Source organism: Manacus vitellinus, unplaced genomic scaffold, assembly GCF_001715985.3.
Source record: "Manacus vitellinus isolate BGI_N305 unplaced genomic scaffold, ASM171598v3 scaffold_65_pilon, whole genome shotgun sequence".
NCBI lineage: Eukaryota > Metazoa > Chordata > Aves > Passeriformes > Pipridae > Manacus > Manacus vitellinus.
In genome coordinates, this window is record NW_021940724.1 from 543,011 (window position 1) to 562,161 (window position 19,151).

Here is a 19,151-nt window from a genome sequence, read left to right on the forward strand (position 1 = left end):
TAATTAATAATTTAATTCAAATTATTATTTTTATTAATCATTTCAAATGAAGAGGATGGCAAAAACGTCTCATGGCTGAAATAAAATAAGAAAAATAGGATTATTTCCCATCTCTGGAAGTGGGGGAGAAGGATGGGTTATGAAGCTTTGGGTGAAATAATTCTCTGCCTTCTGAGGGTGTTGAGAGCAACTGAAAAAGTTCCATTAGAACTTCCCCACCATTTACCCCCCTATTACAGCAGGAATTCCTGGAGAAAGAGAAAATTAGGTGATTTTTTTTTTTTGTTAACACACTTTTTTTCCCTCAATCCACTTATTGGTGGGAAATGACTTTATTTGCTGGCTGTCACACATTTCAAGATTTATTGCCCACCTTTCATGTTCCTTCTCTTGAACTTCCCCGTGTCTGTCACCTGTTAATGTGGAATTTAAATCCCCCGTGACAGGACATTTCTCCTGTGTCAAAATTCCATATTTTTGCTTAATGAATCAGGACATTTATTTAGTTGCAAATCTCAGAAATGAGTTATTCTTGTTAAATATCCCTGTCAGGCCCAGGCAGGTACAACCAGACAAAAACCTCCTCATCTTGCTCTCCCTTGTTTTTTTTTTCCAGTCCCCCCTCCTAAATCCCTTGGGATTTACTGCCAAAGCTCCAACACTGAGGGGATCTTGAAAGGAAAATGTTCCAACTCTAATAGGAACTAAGTTTGTTTTGTTACTTGTGGCTCATGCACGGTCTGGTTTCTAATTTAAATCAGAATAAATTGATTGATGCCCCCATTTACATTGTAAAACAGAGAGTGTAACAGATGCAAGAGTGCCTTTGGAAAGTAAAATATTAAACATTTCTAAATTATGCACACTTAATTGTGCTGGTTTGGTATTTAATTATCCTGCGAGCTCGTTAAAGTATCGCTGCACATTACCAATATTTAACAGTTAATACAAATTTCTGTCCTTGGAGATGTGGTTTGTGCTTGTGCTGAATTCCTGATTGGAGGAAGTGCCTGGAATTGGGGATTTCAGGGGAAGAGTTGCTGGAGAAATTCGTGTGAGGCTGAAAACAGAGTTTAGTTTTGAGAACGCTCTTTAAAAGGATAATTAAGAAAACCCACAGCAGTTTAAATGCTGCTCTTTAAAGCACATAACTTATTTCTTTTAGTGTTTTTAGGGTTGGTTTTTTTTTAATGGTGGTGGAATGAAGGGATGTCCATTATGTTTTCATTGAATGCAAGGCTAATTTTGACTATTACAGGGTTAAAGAGCGTTAGAAACCTAATAAATTTTAAAAATAATTGTATGCCAGCTATACTGGTGCACTGAGAATTACAACATTGTCTTGCTGCTTCTTCTGTTCTTATCCCAGCAAATCCAGGCTCTTGGAAAACTAATAATTAAGGAATGGTGTCATTGAATGTGATCTGAGCACACCAAATGTTTCCCACGGCTTTAATTGACATTGAAATCACACTTGGATTTCAAAAAACAGGAATCTCCCTCTTTTCTTTGGTGGGCAGGGAATATTTCTGGGGCTTTATGGAGAATTTGTGGGTTTAGGAGTCCTTTAAGGGTGAGTTTTGGGGCTGGTCAGAATGACCTGCTGGAGAGTTCAGAGCTGGAGCTCCACTCAACTCGTGGCTGGGGAGGTGGGGATGGAACATCCCCCGTGGATTTCCCAGGACACCTCAGCCTGGACCTCAAGGAACTGAGTTCAGGGGTGACCCAAATTTTGTTTCCATGCTCGAGACAACTTGGAGAATGTCAGGAAAGGGAACAGCATTTTCTGGTTGTTTAATTGAATGAGAAATACGTAATTTTTTCCCGGTTTAGTGGAAATTATTGTGTGTTACTGAAGTGCCTGTCATTTATCTAGTTGGCTGCTCTTTCTAAATTAAATTAGGGATTTGAGATTTTGTCTCTTCTCTGCTGTTCAACTGAAATGGCTGCTGTTCATGAAATCACAGAGTGGTTTGGGTTGGAAGGGACCTTAAAGACCATCCAGTTCCAGGACATCTTCCACCCTCCCAGGTGGCTCCAAGCCCCATCCAACCTGGCCTTGGACACTTCCAGGGATCCAGGGGCAGCCACAGCTTCCCTGGGCAATCTGAAGAAAGAATTTCATCCTGTTGATTTTGAAGATTTTTTGTGTGACCTGTGGAATTTAGGTATAGACCCAACCCATTTATGAAGCAGAAAGAATAAATGGAGGGCATTTGCATATTATAATATTCACATATTGCACATCTCAAGTTGGAATGTGGGTGGGAAAAGTGTGGAAGACCTTTAATATGTGGGTGAGCCCCCAGGCTGAGGTTGGGAAGGCACCAGGCTGCCCGTGTGGGCTTCCTCATTCAACATTTATGGCTCCTAATGCACAGTTAGGGATTTCCCCCCTGATATCTTCATTAATTAGAATGTTTTCCAAGCTCCACTTGCCCTGCCAGCAGCTGGGACAGAGGGTGGGGCTGAAGGCAGACCTGAGAGGTTCCTCATCCCGAGGGGGCTGGGAAATGTTCATCCTGGAGAAGTGCCCTGTTGGGTCCGTGCTTTGCCTGCCCCGATGCTCAGCTGCCAGTACCAAGTATTGCAAGAAATGCTGCAGGAATTCACTGGGAAATAGTTTTTCCAGCACTAAAAAGAAGCCTTCCTGTTCCTGTTGATGCTCAGCACATCCCTTGGAGCTGTGTTCTCCAACTCCACCTTATAGATCATGCACCTCGTTGCTGTTCTTTGGTGGTTTGGGGTTTTCTTTTTCCTCCTCCTTTGGATTTACCTTTACATTTCAAATATTGCCAAAAAATAGTACAAGAATAAAGATCTTTTCAGTGCTGCCCTGTCAGCTTCACTGCAGTTTTCTAACCTTCTGTGGTGGAAGGATGAATAGAAACCAAGAGCTGCCTTTTTTTGTGTAATTATAGTTTATTTAAAGCCACTCTGGGCAGGGTTTGGAGCAACCTGCTCTGGTGGAAGGTGTCCCTGCCCGTGGCAGGGGGTTGGAAGGAGCTGATCTCGAAGATCCCTTGCAGCCCCAACCCAAATTGTGTTTGCAGGGGCACCTTCCACTAGCCCAGGTTGCTCCAAGCCCCGGCCAGCCTGGCCTTGGACACTTCCAGGGATGGGGCATCTCCTTGTTGGTTTGAAGGCAGAAGTTTTAGCCCCAGAGCTCCTTGGCTGGAGGTCTGGAACTCAAGAGGAGAGGCTGGAGGACCTGGAATTGTTAGGCTTGGAAGTGTCATTCCAGCAGGGAAGTTTCTGAGACAACAGAACCAGTCCCTTCGTGGTGGTTCCTGACAATAAACCCCAGGCACACGTGAAACAAGTGCTTTGGACCTGGGAGGAGAAGCTTTTTTGCCCTCAGGTCAGCCAGCCATGGAAATGTGTTGCCCAGAGGGGCTGTGCTGTTCCATCCTGGGAAGTCTTTTTCCATAAAATCCCATGTTTATCTCTTTTAAGATGGTCAGATGTCCTCAGGGGGGTCACATATGGTTCTGTTCTGCCCTTGAAGGAGTTGCTTTCTGAAGGATCTCCTGTTCACTGGACAGGTTTTTTAGCAGCAAAACTTTCACTAAATAGCTTAAATAAACTTGTTTATTTTCTTTCTTCCTTTTTTTTTTTTTTTGGTTGTAAATTCATTCTCTGCATATCATTTATCTGAGCATTTCCTAAAAGGCCTTTGATTGTATCAAACCTAAGTGTCTCTTCATTAATGACTTAATGCACCTGCCCTTTCAAGAGAATTTACTGAAGCTGCCTGCTAATAAATGCTGCTTCCATTAATGATTTTTTGCAAATGAGAGGCTAATGGGCAGATCCCCAGCTCTGCAGGCTGGAAGTGATTTGATTAATTTGTCCACATCCCATTCCTGGTTTTGCAGGCTCACATTTTGGAGGCTGCAGGTGTCTTGCTTTCCCCGAGGTGGGTTGTTTATTGCTTTGGGTTGAAATCTTGATATCCTGCTGATTGTTTCTTTTTTTTTATGAGGCAACTGCTTTAGAACGAGAGGAAAAAGCTCTGGATTTGGATCTTGGGATGAGAAAGAGCAGAGGAGTTGGAGTCAAATACTATGGGAGCAGCTGAGCTGCACCTGCCCTTGTGCACCAACCTGAGGGATAAAATTGCTGAGGGCTCCTCAAAAATTGTTGTAATTGTGTCTTGTCTTGTTTTTTCCCTGCTCCTGCTCCTGGAATTCCAAAATGGAACACATTTTATATATCTGAGCCCTCAGGACTCGCTGGGAATGAGAAGCTCCTCAGGGCCCTTCTCTCCTCTGCCCTCCTCAGTTGTCCCTGTGACTCTCCAGAGCTTTTTGGACCTGGGAAACATGGATTTGGCTTTCTGGTTTCTCACCTGTCTGATGCTGAAGCACAAGTGGGAGAATAAACACAAAGGCTTTGCATGTTCTTTTTCTTTATAAATATATTTTTAACAGAAATCAGGGGTCCTGGCCTTTTAAAAATGTGGCAGGATAAGCCCTTTTTCAAACTGTTGGATGGAATCTTGGTCTCTTCCTTGTCTGGAAAAAACTGAATGGGAAAAGTGTTGAAACCTTCCTTTTCACCACACCATCCTTTCACCCTTCAAGTCCATCTGAAGACATGATGCCAACTGGAATAATTTAACAGAAAACTGGAGTAAAAATGCTGTAACTTTTATTCTGGAATTCCTCTCTTCTGTTCCCTGGGCCTGGTCGTGGGTTTTGACCAATAGACACAGAGTGGATGTAATTTATGGATTCTCCAGATCTATCCTTGGCTCTTTTGACCTCTTGCTTTCAGGACTTAAAGCTTTAAATACAAAAGGATCTGAATTTCCCTTTTCGTGTTTGTAGGAGGAGGGGAAATTACCTGAACCAAATATGTGCTCTTGCAGCCTATAAAAAATGGTTTAAATAATAAAATAACAAAAATAATAATAATAAAAATGGTTTCAATAATAACAAATGGTTATTTAATCCATAGCCTTTTTGAAATTTGAACCTGTGCATGAAAGGGGGGAAAAAAGGACCACGTCTTTCAAAGGTGGCCAGATAAGAAATATCAGATCTCCACAGTGGTTTGTGATGGGAGCTGTGCATTAGCACCCTGAAGAACTTAAAATATTAAAGGGGGTGGGAATGGCTAAAAAAATATTTAAATTTAATTTTTAATACAATTATATTAATATATGAATATTTTAGCAGTCTTGCACCCCCCAGGTTCTGACATTCCCCGGTACTTCAACAGTCAACAGTCTTGTTTTATTGCCCTGGAGTCTGAGCAGAAATTGCCATGAGAGAAATGTGATTCATTTATCTACAGTCTTCTTTTGCAATAAATTAGCTTTTCTCTTTTTAAATGCTTCTTCCCCCTGGAACAAACCCCTCCTCCTCCTAGAACTGCAGCTTTTTTAACTGAAACACCACAAAGTTCCCATTTGGGAGCTCCCCAGTTGTATCTTACAATAATTCTATTGAATGATCTATAGCTCCACTTTTATTCCCTATTAGTAGCTGGCTGATCAATGAGCAGCTTAATTGATTGTTAAGGGCAAATGTCTTTATTGGCTTTTCTTTTCTCATTACGACTTAAACCATTCCATGGTCTGCTGGAGTTCTTGTACTCATTTTTTTTGCACTCCAGAACAATAAATTTCGTGATGCAGATGCTGCTCAACAAGATATTGATGCTGCTGCCAGCCCAGATATTCCCAATAAAACAGGGCTTGGCTTTTCCAGCCGGGTTTGTGGTGGCGATGTGGGAAAAGTTTCATCTTCACCTCAGAATTTGCACTTGTTTTGTTACATTTTTTAGGCTGAGCTCTCTCTAATGTCCCCCCCATTTTTCCCCTCTGTGTCGTCTCAGCATTCCCTGGAGATTGATTCCAGGATATTGATTCCTTCTGCTTCCCTTAAGATGTTTATAACTGAATTACTTGGCTGAGACTCCCATAAACTTGATGGAGCTGCTTCATCCATTCATAAAACTCCCTTTTTGCCGAGGCTGCTTCGGGATGAGACAAATTGCACACTGGGCTCAGTGAAACTATTGTGGGGATGGGCAATAATGATTTTGGGATAATCATCATGGCTGGGCTCCATGAACAAAGATTTGGGGAGGGCTCTACTCACGTGCATTGGTGGCTAAAAAGGCCAATATGAGACAGGCACGTCTGGCTGCAAAAGGCACAGCAGAAAGACTCCTTAGGTGGGAAATTCTGCAAGGCACGATTCTTTCTGTGTTGTCTTTTCTCCTCAAGGGTGATCCTGCAGAGGCATCACAGTGTTATAGATGTTGTGTCTCCAGACCTCCCAGTAGTAGACCAGTTATGGTGATCAATATGGCCAAGGCTGAGATGTTGTTTCAGGCAGTCCTTGTATCTCCTCTTTGGGGCTCCTCTCTTGTGGCAACCGGTGGCAAGTTCACCATAAAGCAGGATCTTAGGGAGGGGGTGGTTGGTCCTTCATCCTGGAGACGTGCCCTGCCCAGCCCAGCTGTGTTCTCAGCAACATGGCCTCAATACTTGTGACTGCTGCTTGTTCTAGAACAGAAGTATTGGTCACATAATCTGACCAGTGGATGTTTAGGATTGTGCAGAGGCAGCGTTGATGGAAGTGTTCTACGAGATGCAGGTGGTGGCTGTAGATGACCCATGATTGGATCCATACAAGAGAGCAGACAGCACAATGGCTCTGTAAACACTGATCTTGGTGCTTTTCTTCAAGTGTTTATTTCACCAAACTCTTTTATGGAGTTTTCCAAAAGCTCTCTATGCCTTTGCTAACCTGTTGTCCATCTCCCCGTCAATCTCACCATCCGAGGAGATGAGGCTCCCTAGGTAATTAAACTGCTGGACTGATTTGAGCTCTGATTGGCCAATGGTGATGTGGGGATGATGGAAGACTTCCTGAGGTGCAGGTTGATGGAGAACTTCAGTCTTCTTCAAGCTGACTTCCAGCCCACAGAGCTCAGCAGGATGTTAAACGCTGCAGAGCTGCTTCTGTGTGGGCAACAAGGGCGGCGTCATCAGCATAGAGCAGCTCCTGGACAAGATGGTTTAAGGTCTTGGTGTGGGCCTTCAGGTTGAAAAGGCTTCCATCAGTATGGTACTGAATGTAGATCCCATCCTGATCCTCGAGGTCCTTTGGAGCATCCTGCTGAAAAAGATTGTGAAAAGGGTTGGAGCGAGAACTCAGCCTTGTTTCACACCAGTATTTGGGGATAAATCCAGCTCCTGGGGAGGAGGTCGTGGAAATCTCCTTCCCTGGGTTTGAGCCCCTCAGCAGAGGTGTTGTTGCTGCTCCAGGGGGTTGTTTGACCTCCTGAAATTCAGCATTTTTTTTGTTTTTGCTCAAAGTTCTGGGTGTTCTGGGATGGGATGTCTGGGCTTCCATAGGGTGGGATCTGAGCTTCGTGGGAATGAGGGAAGAACCTGTTTGCCTGTCCTGGAATTCCAGAGTCAGGCAGAGTTCCAGCTGGTGGAGGCAGAGCTTTATTCCATGGATTTTGGTAGTTTTATAGGTATCTTTCTAGGATTGGTGACTCTCCCACTTTCCTACCTTTGTGTGGAAAACTCAGTTCATATCCTTGAGGAAGTTGCTTCCCTGCTTTTCCATTTCTTCGCCAGGCTTTCATTAATTCATCTGACATAACCTAAGGGAAGCAAACATTCCTTTCTTGTCTGCTTGTTTAAACAAAACTGGGAGGGTTTGAGGCAAAATCCTTGTCTAACAATAGGAACTGGAAACCTGGATATGTAGGATGTTGGAAGTGCTTTGCTGGGTAAAATATGCAGCTGGAAATACTTGATTCTTCACACAAAGACACTTCCTTTGCTTCTGTATGAATAAAACCCAGCGTTTTATGACTTTACTATTTATGTCTCTGTCCCATCCCCCCCTGATTTTACTCTACAAAGGCATATTCCTGAAGAAAAATGCATTTAATTTAACATATAGTGCGTGTTGTTTAATTTTCAGCAGGCTGCACTAATTGAAAAGCCGTTGGAGAAGAGTAATTTTTAAAAAAAAAGAGGAATTTTAACTAAATGTTGTGTGGGCTCAAATTTCCAAGCTGGTTAAAAGCACAAAAAGCACTCCAGCTGCTCTATAGGAAAAAAAAAAAAAGCAAATAAACAAACTGAAGCGCCGTGTTGTGCAGTTGTTTCTGTAATTGGGAATATTTTTGTGTTCTGTTAACGTTTAATTGCGTTTTTCTTCTAATTGCAGTTAATAATGAAGAGCTGAAGAAAAGAATAGCTGAAGAACTGGCCTTGGAACGAGCCAGGAGAGACTCTGAAGCTCAAAAGAGGAGGTTGGTTCATTAATAACGAGCAGGATTTCAATTAAACATGTACTTAATGCTTTTATTTTTATTTAGCTGCTTCCTTTCGTGCCCTCAGACAGTGGCAGGTGAGATATTGAGCAAGTTTTGATGTTAAATACCTGTTAAAAGAGCAAATAAATTGGGATTTCCATGTCAGAGCTGCTCTAAATCCCTTTTCACCTCCTGAACGTGGCTTTTTTGCAGCATTTGAAGCTCAATCTGATGATTTCTTTGGAGTCCAAACCATCACTTTGTGGTGCAGGGGCAGAAATAGCAGAGCAGGGCAGGGCTGGGGGCCTTGTGACCCCAAAAGGAACATTTTAACAGCAGTAAAAATGATAATTCTTGTCATTTTTACGAATTCCAGAGATTTCTGGGAGCTGCAGCGGGGCTTGAGTGGATTTATTAGTACCATGTGGTTGCTTTGAACATGCCAAATACTTTATTAAAAACAGTTTACTGGTAGAAAAATCTTGGATATAATTTCTATCTATTGAAACATTCCTTTCTTGAGCTTGGTTTTTTCAGAGTGAACTGAAAGCCTGGGCAAAGCCATTCCTGGCAATTAAAAATTCCCATTTCAATTGGAAATAGATTTTGGTGTCTGGTGAACTCAGTGGACTTCTTAGTCCATTAGTGTGTTTATTTATATTTTCAGTGATTAGCACAACCAGAGAATGACACACTGAATATAAATATTAACTTACACGTTGTCCCCTGCTCTGAGAATGGGAAGAAAAGCTCATTATGATGGATTAAAAAATATTAGAATGTAATTAGAACTACTTAAACTGCCTGCATATATCTGAGTGGTTTCCTACACATCATCATATTATTCTTTAATTGAGTTTGGTTGATGGAGTATATAATTAGATAGGGCTCTATAATGTCCCAGGGAAAAAAAAATCAGGTTTTTCTGGTTTTTTTTTGGCATCAGCAATAAAGGAAATCAATAAATTACAGTGAAATCTCTTCTGTCTGGAACTGGGCACTGACAGGAAAACTTGGGTTGTGTTTGAGCTTCGTGTTGGCTGCTCAAAACTGGAGTTAAATGTGATTAAAACACAGAAATGGCTGGTTTGCAGCAGCAGCATTTTGGAATTCGACACTTTTCAGTCCCTTCCGTTCAGTTTTCCATAATTCAGTTATCCCAGGCTGGGAAAGGGAGGGAGAAGGTTGTCAGAGAGATGATATTTTTAGGGAATAATGCTGGAATTTGTAGGGAATAATGCTGGAAGTCTTCCCTCTCTTTGACTCAGGATGAATGGGGAAGATGCTACATATCAAAACATCTTCTCGTTGTCTTAAAATGAGGGTGAAAAATGAGTGCTTTTGGAATTTAAAAGCATCCAAATAAATTAATAAAGAGGATAAAAAAGGACAAATATCAAGTCTTGTTGGCAGTTTCTAGTTTTTGCTTGATTTATTTAATTGATTTATTTAATTATTTAATTTATTTAATTGAATTTTTAGCCATGGCGAGGATTTTTTAATTATAATTTTTACACAGTATATATAATTATACAAATACATTTAAAACAGAGTGTGGAGGCTTTTTGGTGTTGGGTGACACGACTTTAAAAGATGTTTTTCTTGAGTCATTTTTAAGGTCTTTGTGGGCTGAATTCTGGTTGAGGTTTGTGTTTTAAAAACATTAAAAGAGTGCAGAGTGTTCAGTTATTTTGTCTTGTTCTGGGTGATACAAACATGAAATACAAACTGCAATTTGTGATATAAACCCCAAACACATTAATGCAATGTTAGAAAACAGGACAAAGCTAGAACTACTTCTAATATATTAACAATTTCATTTGATAACCCACTACTTTCAAGGCACTTGTGACAAAAAAATTAAGGTTCTTTTACTTCCACATTCCTCTTGAGGATTGTTTTACCACAGATGGTTTATTTTGAATATTCACATTCTCGTTCCTTCCTCAAAAATATGGGATTTTTTTCTCAAAAATGCTGTTTTTTTCCAATCTTGAAGTAAAATAACATTTAAACACATAAATATCTGAAGCTTTCAACAGTTTGTTGTGTGATTCCAAGTGTCTAATGGCTGATTTCTGTGTGCAGTGTGTGTGACCACATTTGGATTTGATTGCAAAACGTGTTTTACTCATTTCAAGGCTGTGAAGGAAGTTGTAATTTTAACTTCTGTATAAATTATTTATTCACACTTACATCCCCAGTGCAGATGGGCTCCTCTTACCTCTCGCTACATACAGTGAAGGTCTGTTCTCATTTCTGGGATTAAGAGCTGAAAAAATACTCTTAAATTGGGTTTTAATGCCTTTGACTCACTGACAATACAGGAACTGCAGCTCTGGTTTAACAGCTGGATAATTATACATAAAACAGGGGGTTAGACCTGGATTTAGGACATGTGTCCAAAATCCTGTACCTGTTGATCTCTCATATTCCCAAATGTTTTTTCATGTATATTCAATGTATTCATCTCTGTGTGATTGAGTTGGTTACAAACTTTGTGTGCTGAGAACATGAAGCTGCTCTGGATTTCTGGAGCAGGGTGCAAACCAGGTGGCAACTTCCATTTTCCCCCAAATAATAAGGAACCTTCACAGGATTTTCTTCCCTCAGGGACCTCCCTGGGATCTGTGGCTCCCTCAGGAGGGGCAGCTCCAATCTCTGCTCCCTGTGACCGGTGGTGGGATCCAGGGAATGGCTGGAGCTGTGCCAGGGCAGGGTTAGGTTGGATTTTAGGCAAAAGTTCTTCTCCCAGAGGGTGGTTGGGCACTGAAAAGTCTCCCCAGGGCAGGGGGCACTTCCCAAACCTGCCCGAGCTCCGGGAGCGTTTGGACAACGCCCCGTGGGACAGGGTGGGATTGTTGGGGTGTCCGGGGAGTTGGATCCATCCAACTCCAGGGCCAGGAGTTGGATCAATGATCCTTGTGGGTTCCTCCAGCTCAGGGTATCCTGTGATCTCAAACTCCATGGAAACATTGGAAGTTGTTCCCGAGGTTAAAAGCTCCTGTCACGGCGCGTGGGGCTCGTTGTCCATGGCTGGAAGTTCCCCCATGTCTGAGGGCCCTGGGCCGGGACATTCCCTCATCTCTCTGCTCCTGCATCCAACTCATGGACAAACATTCCTGGCAGTGCTTTATTAAAGCTGCTTTTCTGATTCAGCCCTGGGAATAAACTTACTTGGATAAATTGAATAAAAGCAGTTGCTGGGCAGAGAAGCCCTTTTTTTCCCCCTTCCATCACATTATGAGGGAGCAAAATTTCTTTTCCCAGAACTGAGCTGTCCCTGAAGGGAGGGTGTCCTGTTTTGTGTCCTGTTTTTCTCATGTATCTGCTGGGAAGTGTTGGAGGTGGGTTTTTTGAGTAAATTGGACCTTTAGTCTAACTGGTGTAAGTATTCCTGTGCCCTCTCAATTGTGGAAAACAAGAATGTGGTAACTCCATCCCATGTTTCCTGATTTTCCTAATTCTTTTTTGTCCTGTATTTCCTAATTTTTCTTTTTCTTTTTTTTTTTTTTCATATTGACCACAAACCCCAGTGAGGAGCCAAAGCTATTTCTGGTTCACTCCTCCTTTTACTCAGCCCAACTGTTGTTTCTCACTTGGGTTTTTAAACACCTGAAACGTTTCATCTGAAAAGTGTTTCCATTGAGAAAAGTTAATTATTGATTTAAAAGTTGATTATCATTTGATTTGCAACTGAATTTGGCAGAGCTTCAGTTTCAAGGATGATGCTCAAGGTAACAAAAAATGAGAGGATGGACATGAGAAGTTGAGTTTGACAGGTGGTGACAGGGAAGAAATGATAATTGTTGATGCAGTTTCACAAAGTTCTGAACTTATTTTGCGGTGTCATTTCTGAACTGAGTGGAAGTTTCTCTACTACATACACTGACCTTGTCCTTGAATATTAAACTGTTAATTTTTTAAGGTCCATGATACTGATGGTGCTCGATAAATCCATTTATAAACGGATAATTTATATATGTATATATTTATAAATAGATATATAAAATATATATAAATATATAAATAAAAAGAAATATATATATTTAAAAAAAGAATTATATATAGAGAAATATTTTCCTCCTGCACAGAGGAAAAGGTGTTTTGTAAAAGCAAAATGAACAACTTCCACCGTCAGCATAACGACAAAATTATAGCAACTTCCAACCTCCTCAGACTTCTGGATTCCTCCAGGAAAATACACAGGCTCCAAGGCAAGTGATGGATGTGATTTTCCATGGAAATTGGACATTCAGGAACGATGACTTGCCTTCTTTTTTTTTTCCCCCTTGAAAATCAGGGAAATTTCACTCTTATTTCTTTTGCTGAGCATTTTGTCCCAGGAGACCCAGATACCACCATTCCCTGCTTCCTTGGACTTGGATTTTCCTGTGTCACATTTCCTGCGACTCCAACATTAATTTCTTAGAGGAAAACTCCTACTGTAAACAGAGATTTTAAGGCAGGGAGAGGCTTAAAAAAAAGACTTTGGTTTGGTTTGATGGCCCTTCAGTGACTCTTTTGCCAGGTCTTTAAGGCAGAAAATTACCAGGCCCAGCACTGAGAATTGGTGCAATTTTGCTTAAAATCTTATTAAGAAGGATTAGAAGTGATAAAGTACCTTAAATATTTCTTAAATATTTAAATATGTCTGCGTAGACAGTCCCAAGCCTGCAAGATTAACTTATTTAAAATTAAAACCTTGGGAATGGGTTAATTTGATTGGAGGAACGTGCCTGAACTTCTCCAGGTGACTTCACCTGAAGCTGTAAAAGGAACAGTTTCTTTTCCAGAGTCACCAGAATCTCTTGTGAAGGGAACTGATGGGTGGTTGCTCTCAGGGGATGGGAAGTGGTGGATGTCTGGAAATTAGGGATTTAAGCATCAGATCCAGAAGAAAACTATTCCCTGCAGCCTTGGGGGTGTTTCAGTGTCCCTGAACTACCTTGTACCATATGTACAAACCTGCTTTTTTTTTTCTTTTATTATTATTATTATTAATTTGTGTTCTTATTCAGCCCTTGTCCAGCTTTCTGGGTCTTCTAGTCATTGCCTGGTGGGATCTCCATTATCCCTTCCCTGTAGTGGCTTCTCCTTATTTTCTGGTGTGGTCCCCAAAAAGCCCATTAGAACAACAAAGACATGGAGCTGTTGGAGCTGCTCCCAGGGCTGGATTCCCTCTGCTCTGGAGCCAGGCTGGGAGAGCTGGGAATGTTCCCCTGGAGAAGGGAAGGCTCCAGGGAGAGCTGAGAGCCCCTGGCAGGGCCTAAAGGGGCTCCAGGAGAGCTGGAGAGGGACTGGGGACAAGGCAGGGAGGGACAGGACACAGGGAATGGCTTCCCAGTGGAATATTAGCTGGGATATTGGGAAGGAATTGCTGGCTGGAGGGTGGGGAGGGGCTGGAATGGAATTCCCAGAGAAGCTGTGGCTGCCCCTGGATCCCTGGAAGTGTCCAAGTCCAGGTTGGAGCAACCTGGGATGGTGGGGTTGGAACCAGATGATCTTTCATGTCCCTTCCAACCCAACCCATCCTGTGATTCCGAGATGGCTTTTGATCTCTCTGGTTACTCTCTGGTAACTTTTCTCTTGCAAAGCACCTGAGAAATGCTTTCCTTGAACAATGCAGGGACAGATTTCCAACCATTCCCTGGGGATGAATTGCTGGAGTCTGTCCCACGGGACTCCCTGGGCTCCACACGATGTGACAGCTTCTCCATCATTAAAAACTTCTTGCAACCTCTGTATTTCCAAACCCCCTCCTCTGTTTTAGACAAACTGTCTCAACTTCTAAACTAACTCAGCTTTTGTTTACACCCTGCACTGAGGTGGCTTCCAGGAGCAGGTTTTTAGATTGCAGCAGTTAATTTTTCACAGGTTATTTTGCTGTTGTGCTCAAGGGGGAGGGTCTGTAAATAACTGCTCATCACTGGATGGTTGAATTGATACTCTGATGCATCCAAGAGCTGCCTTACACACCTAACAAGCTCTTAGTAAACCTGGAGTAGACTTGTGCAGAAGAGAACAACAAATCCACCAGTGGGGAACATAAAGTGGGAGAAGAAGGAAGAGCAGGATCAGAGAGGAACCTCTGGGAAGCTGCTGCACACCAAAATTGCAACATTAAAATCGATCCCGGGGGCCTGACCTTTCCTGTGCAAGCGTGTGTTTTAAAACTTCCCATTGATTTCTGGTTTAATGGCATGTTTATTCTGGTTTCCTGGCATAGGAGGGAAAAAAAAAAATCAAAGGATTGATTTATTTATGAGATTCATTCTGTATTTTAGTGAGCTGAAGTTACGAAGAGCATATTAATGCATCTCGGTTCCGTGTGGGTGGTGCAGTTGTGAGGAAACCCCTGAAAGGATTATTTTCTTCCTGAGTGATGATGGTTTTCCAGCTGTGTTGAATTGGGAAACCTGCTTTTTTTTTTGTAGGACCAAAAAGCTCCTTTTTTTTGGAAATAGTTGTTATCTGGTTTTCTGCCACTCGATAGTGTTTGGATTAAGAGTGAAAAAGGGATGGAAAACTACATTTCTCTGCTGCTGACAGCAGGGCAGAAAGCTGGGAATACTCTGAAGGAGTAACAGTGATTGTAGTTGTTTTGGCTGGTCAGGAATAAGAGTTTAATCTTTTTTTTTAAAACAAATTAACTGGAAATTATCCAAGGAATCATCACCTTTAGCAAGGGAAGGATTGACAGAGTTGCACCAGAGCTGGACTACTCTGGCCAGACTTCATGGAAACCTTGTAGGGGAAAGGAGACATTGCAGAGAGAGAGTCAATATTGGAAAATATAACTGAGAAAAGCTGCTTTTAGAGGGAATTATCTTCATTACTCTTGTTCTTGTGGCTGCCCCTGGATCCCTGGAAGTGTCCAAGGCCAGGTTGGAGCAACCTGGAATAGTGGAAGGTGTCCCTGCCCGTGGCAGGGGGCTTGGAGATGATCTTTAAGTTCCCTTCCAACCCCAACCATTCCATGATTCTGTGGTACTGCCACATTTCTCAAGGCTCTGGATAGTTATTCCATCTTTTTTTCAGACACCTTTATCCAGTATGACTTGTCTTCCACAAACACTGGGAATCTTGACCTTTTTCTAGTATGTATTCAGTGTTTCAGAAAAAAAAACAAACCAACTGGTTATTGATTTGAGAGAGTGAAACTGGGATATTTGATAGTGATAAGCAGGGAAGGGAAGTCAGAAACTGCACAGAAACTGGAGAGAAAGACTGATGTGACCCTAAGGTGACATGTCCATGTGCATGAATCCTTTCTTGCACATCTGAAGAGCTTCAGGTGGTAGAAAGGGGACTTAAAATAGTAATTGAGACTTCAGGGAGGAGCTGAAATAGTAACTGAGACTGCAGGGAAGGCTTTTCTGGAATTAGGATCAGGTATCAGAGTGTATTTTCTGGAGTGAATCAGGAAATGCCAGGCCCTGCTGAGGGCTCTTCATTTACAAACCAAAGCATTCCAGGGATTGGACTCCATGATTTTTAGGAGTCCCCTCCAGCTCAGGATAGTCCCTGATTCAAGTTTCTTGTGTATAACCTGTTTCTTTTGGTTATCCAGATTCAAGTTTATTGTGTATAACCTATTTCTTTTGGTTCTCTTCAGCCTCAGGGTTGGGAAAGGTGGAGCAGCAGCGAGTTTTGGCATCACTTCCCCAGGTTTTATTCCTCCCATTCCCCCTTCCCAGTCGTGCCTCCCCTCAAACCATTTTTTCTCCCCTCGTCTGATCTCACACAGAGCCAAAGATTAATAGTGGATTTATCCTTCAGCAGCCATGATATTCCTGAGGTCTGAAGGATTATGGAATAACAGTGCTCTGTTACAGGAAAACAGGGAATGAGGAGGGTCAGACTGTCCCTCTGCAGGTGAGGGGAGAAGCCAAGATTAAGTGTGAAGGAATTTTGGGTTTGAGGAGAGATTTAACAAAAAAAATGAGTCCTGTTGTAGCTGATGCCTTTTACAGCCAGGGAAGTTTAGTGTGGGATTTTGACCTGCAAAATGCCAAGGAAGCATAAAAATGAGGTTGGGAAATATCAAAAGTGTCTTAGAAACCTGCTCAACTTCCCTCGGCATTTTCAGCGAAGGAAAAAAAGGCATTTGGCAGTGGCAGAGTCGCTCTCCCAAGATTTCTGTCACTGCTCTGATTCCCCATTAAAGCCATTATGCCGAGTTCTCAGTGTGTGGAGAGATGAATCTCGGAGATGGGAAGTGGAAATGGGAGAAAGCGGCGCCGTAATTCACTCCTACTTTTATAAACCCCCATTTTCAAGGGATTATTTTTCACTTCCCATTTTAAAACCTGCCATCTCGACTGCCAACTGCTGCACTGAGCTTCATCTCCATCAGGTTATTTTCTGGGAGAGATGGGGAAATGGCTTGAAGCCAAGCAAGAGCATCCACAAAAATAATATTGCTTCATATTTCGGATTCAGGTAGGAAGGAGGAAAAAAAACCCTATTTTCCCCCCTCTGGGCAATTTTAAAGAAACTTTTGCTTTCAAACTGCCGAGCTCTTTTCCTTTTGAGAAGTAGCAAACGAGTTGAGGCAGCAGAGAAACATTTAAAAATGACAATAATAAAACAATGTGGGAGCTGTCACTTCATTTTAAGGGATAATTAATGTTGTCGTAATTCCGTGACTGCCTTTGCAGATCCCAAGAGGGGAGATCTTAAGTTGGGAAGTAGTTTCAAGTGGAGTTGGGTGGATGGCTAAATCCACACCCAAATGATGGAAAGCAGTTTTGCTCATGGGTTCTCCTTGTGCCTCGGGCATAAAGGTAGAAATCTGCTCATCTGTTTTGTCTTTATCTAGAAGTGCTGATCTATATGCACATAATTGAAAAACTTTCTGAAGTGCAATTATAAAATCTCCTCGAAAAACCTGCCCCCTTTCTGCTCATCCCCCTCTTCCAACACCAAAAACACCCCCACAACCCAAATATCTCCAACTCCACCACTGGCAAGAGTCGGTGTCCTTGTTGCCCTGAGTGTTCACGAGCTGCCCATAAATAAATGTGGATAAATTCAATTAATTCGAGTGTGTAACTGAGTTTTGAAATCAGTACCTTGGATCTTTTGATCAGGGACTGGCACAGAAAATCCCGTGGCCTTTAGCAAGGATTTTTCAGTTGGCAGATGTTTTGCTGAGGTTGGAAGGCAGCTGGAAAAGGGAGATGGATGAGTGTCTTCTGCTGAAAGGTGATGCTTGGACTTTCTTTGGGTGATGTGACAAGTCTGGAGTTTGGAGGGGGGGGGAATTACAAGCACTGGAAAGAAATGGTTACGTGGGACAAGGTGGGACATGGTTTTACCCAAGATAAATTGCCTTTTATCCAGTGTTTTCTGGGGTTGGATAACAAACTTCATGGAATCACAGAATGGTTTGGGTTAAAGATCATTGAGTTCCAACCCCCTACCAGGGGCAGGGACACCTTCCACTAGCCCAGGTTGCTCCAACCTGGCCTTGGACGCTTCCAGGGATCCAGGGGCAGCCACAACTTCTCTGGGAAATCCATTCCAGCCCCTCCCCACCCTCCCAGCCAGCAATTCCTTCCCAATATCCCATTTAACCCTCTGACACTGGGAAGCCATTCCCTGTGTCCTGTCCCTCCAGGCCTTGTCCCCAGTCCCTCTCCAACTCTCCTGGAGCCCCTTTAGGCCCTGCAAGGGGCTCTTAGGTCTCCCTGGAGCCTTCTGTTCTCCAGGGGAACATTCCCAGCTCTCCCAACCTGGCTCCAGAGCAGAGGGGCTCCAGCCCTTGGAACAGCTCCGAGGCCTCCTCTGGAGTTGCTCCAACAGGTCAACATCTTCCTTGTGTTGGGATCCCAGAGCTGGACACACAACTCCAGGTGGGAGTTCTGCCAAAGAAAAGAATAAAGCAAAGCACCTGATATCTTGTCATCCTCCTTCCTGCTTTAGGATACGTCCCAAACCAATGGAAGAACTGTAAGACAGTTTGGGACTGACCAAAGATGAGCCTGTGATTGGATGTTCACTTCTTTGTTTTCAGCAATGTTTATAAGGAACCAAGTGTGAATTTCTGTGTGTGTGTGGCAAATGTTAAGGAGGGACGGTCACCCTGAGGAAGAAGTGGCTGTGGAATAAAGCAGTGGAGTTGTTAAATTTCATCATAAGAGGTGCAGGAATACTCCCAAGGGTGAGCTCTTCCCTCTCCCTGCCATAGTCATGGAGCTCTTGGCCAGTTGGGATGAATTTGTCAGCGAGTTTTGGTTGTGCTTGTGGTGGTGCAGAAAGTGAGGAGGAATTTGGGCCCGTGTCACATTTGAACAGCTTTGGATTAAGCACTAAAGAAATGATGATAAATCTGGGTTTGAGGATCTGCCTGTTCCTTTTTTGACTTTATATTCCATGATTTTAAAGCTCGAGCCGACAGTCGTGGAATAATTTAGATTGGAATCCTTTAGGATTGAGCCCAACCATTCCCCAGCACTGCCAAGGCTACCACTAACCCACGTCCCCAAGTGCCACATCCACAGGGATTTGAAATCCCTCCAGGGCTGGGGACTCTACCTGTTCCAATGCTTAACCACCCTTTCCATGAAGGAATTTTCCCCAATATCCCACCTGAACCTTTCCTGGGCTCTTCCCTCTCCTCCTGTCCCTTGTTCCCTGGGAGCAGAGCCCGACCTGCCCCCCGCTCCCCCATCCTGTCAGGGAGTAGCAGAGCCAGAAGGTCCCCCCTGAGCCTCCTTTTCTCCAGGCTGAGCAATGTGAGCACGAAAAAAATCAAAGGCAAAACGTCCTTTTTACACCACGATGCAGAAAAATGATATTTTCTGTTAATATTTTCACGATCTGAAACGTTCAGAAACAGAATTTTCGGA

At 42.8% G+C, this 19,151-nt stretch overlaps 1 protein-coding gene across 1 annotated transcript in view; it reads left to right on the forward strand.

Annotated features, from left to right (window-relative positions):
* CHCHD3 (coiled-coil-helix-coiled-coil-helix domain containing 3) overlaps positions 1-19,151 on the forward strand; it is an 86,141-nt gene that overhangs the window by 12,341 nt on the left and 54,649 nt on the right. Inside the window, exon 2 of the mRNA XM_018083615.2 lies at positions 8,208-8,292. Coding sequence (XP_017939104.1) covers positions 8,208-8,292 — 85 coding nt within the window. The remainder of the gene's footprint in view (positions 1-8,207; positions 8,293-19,151) is intronic.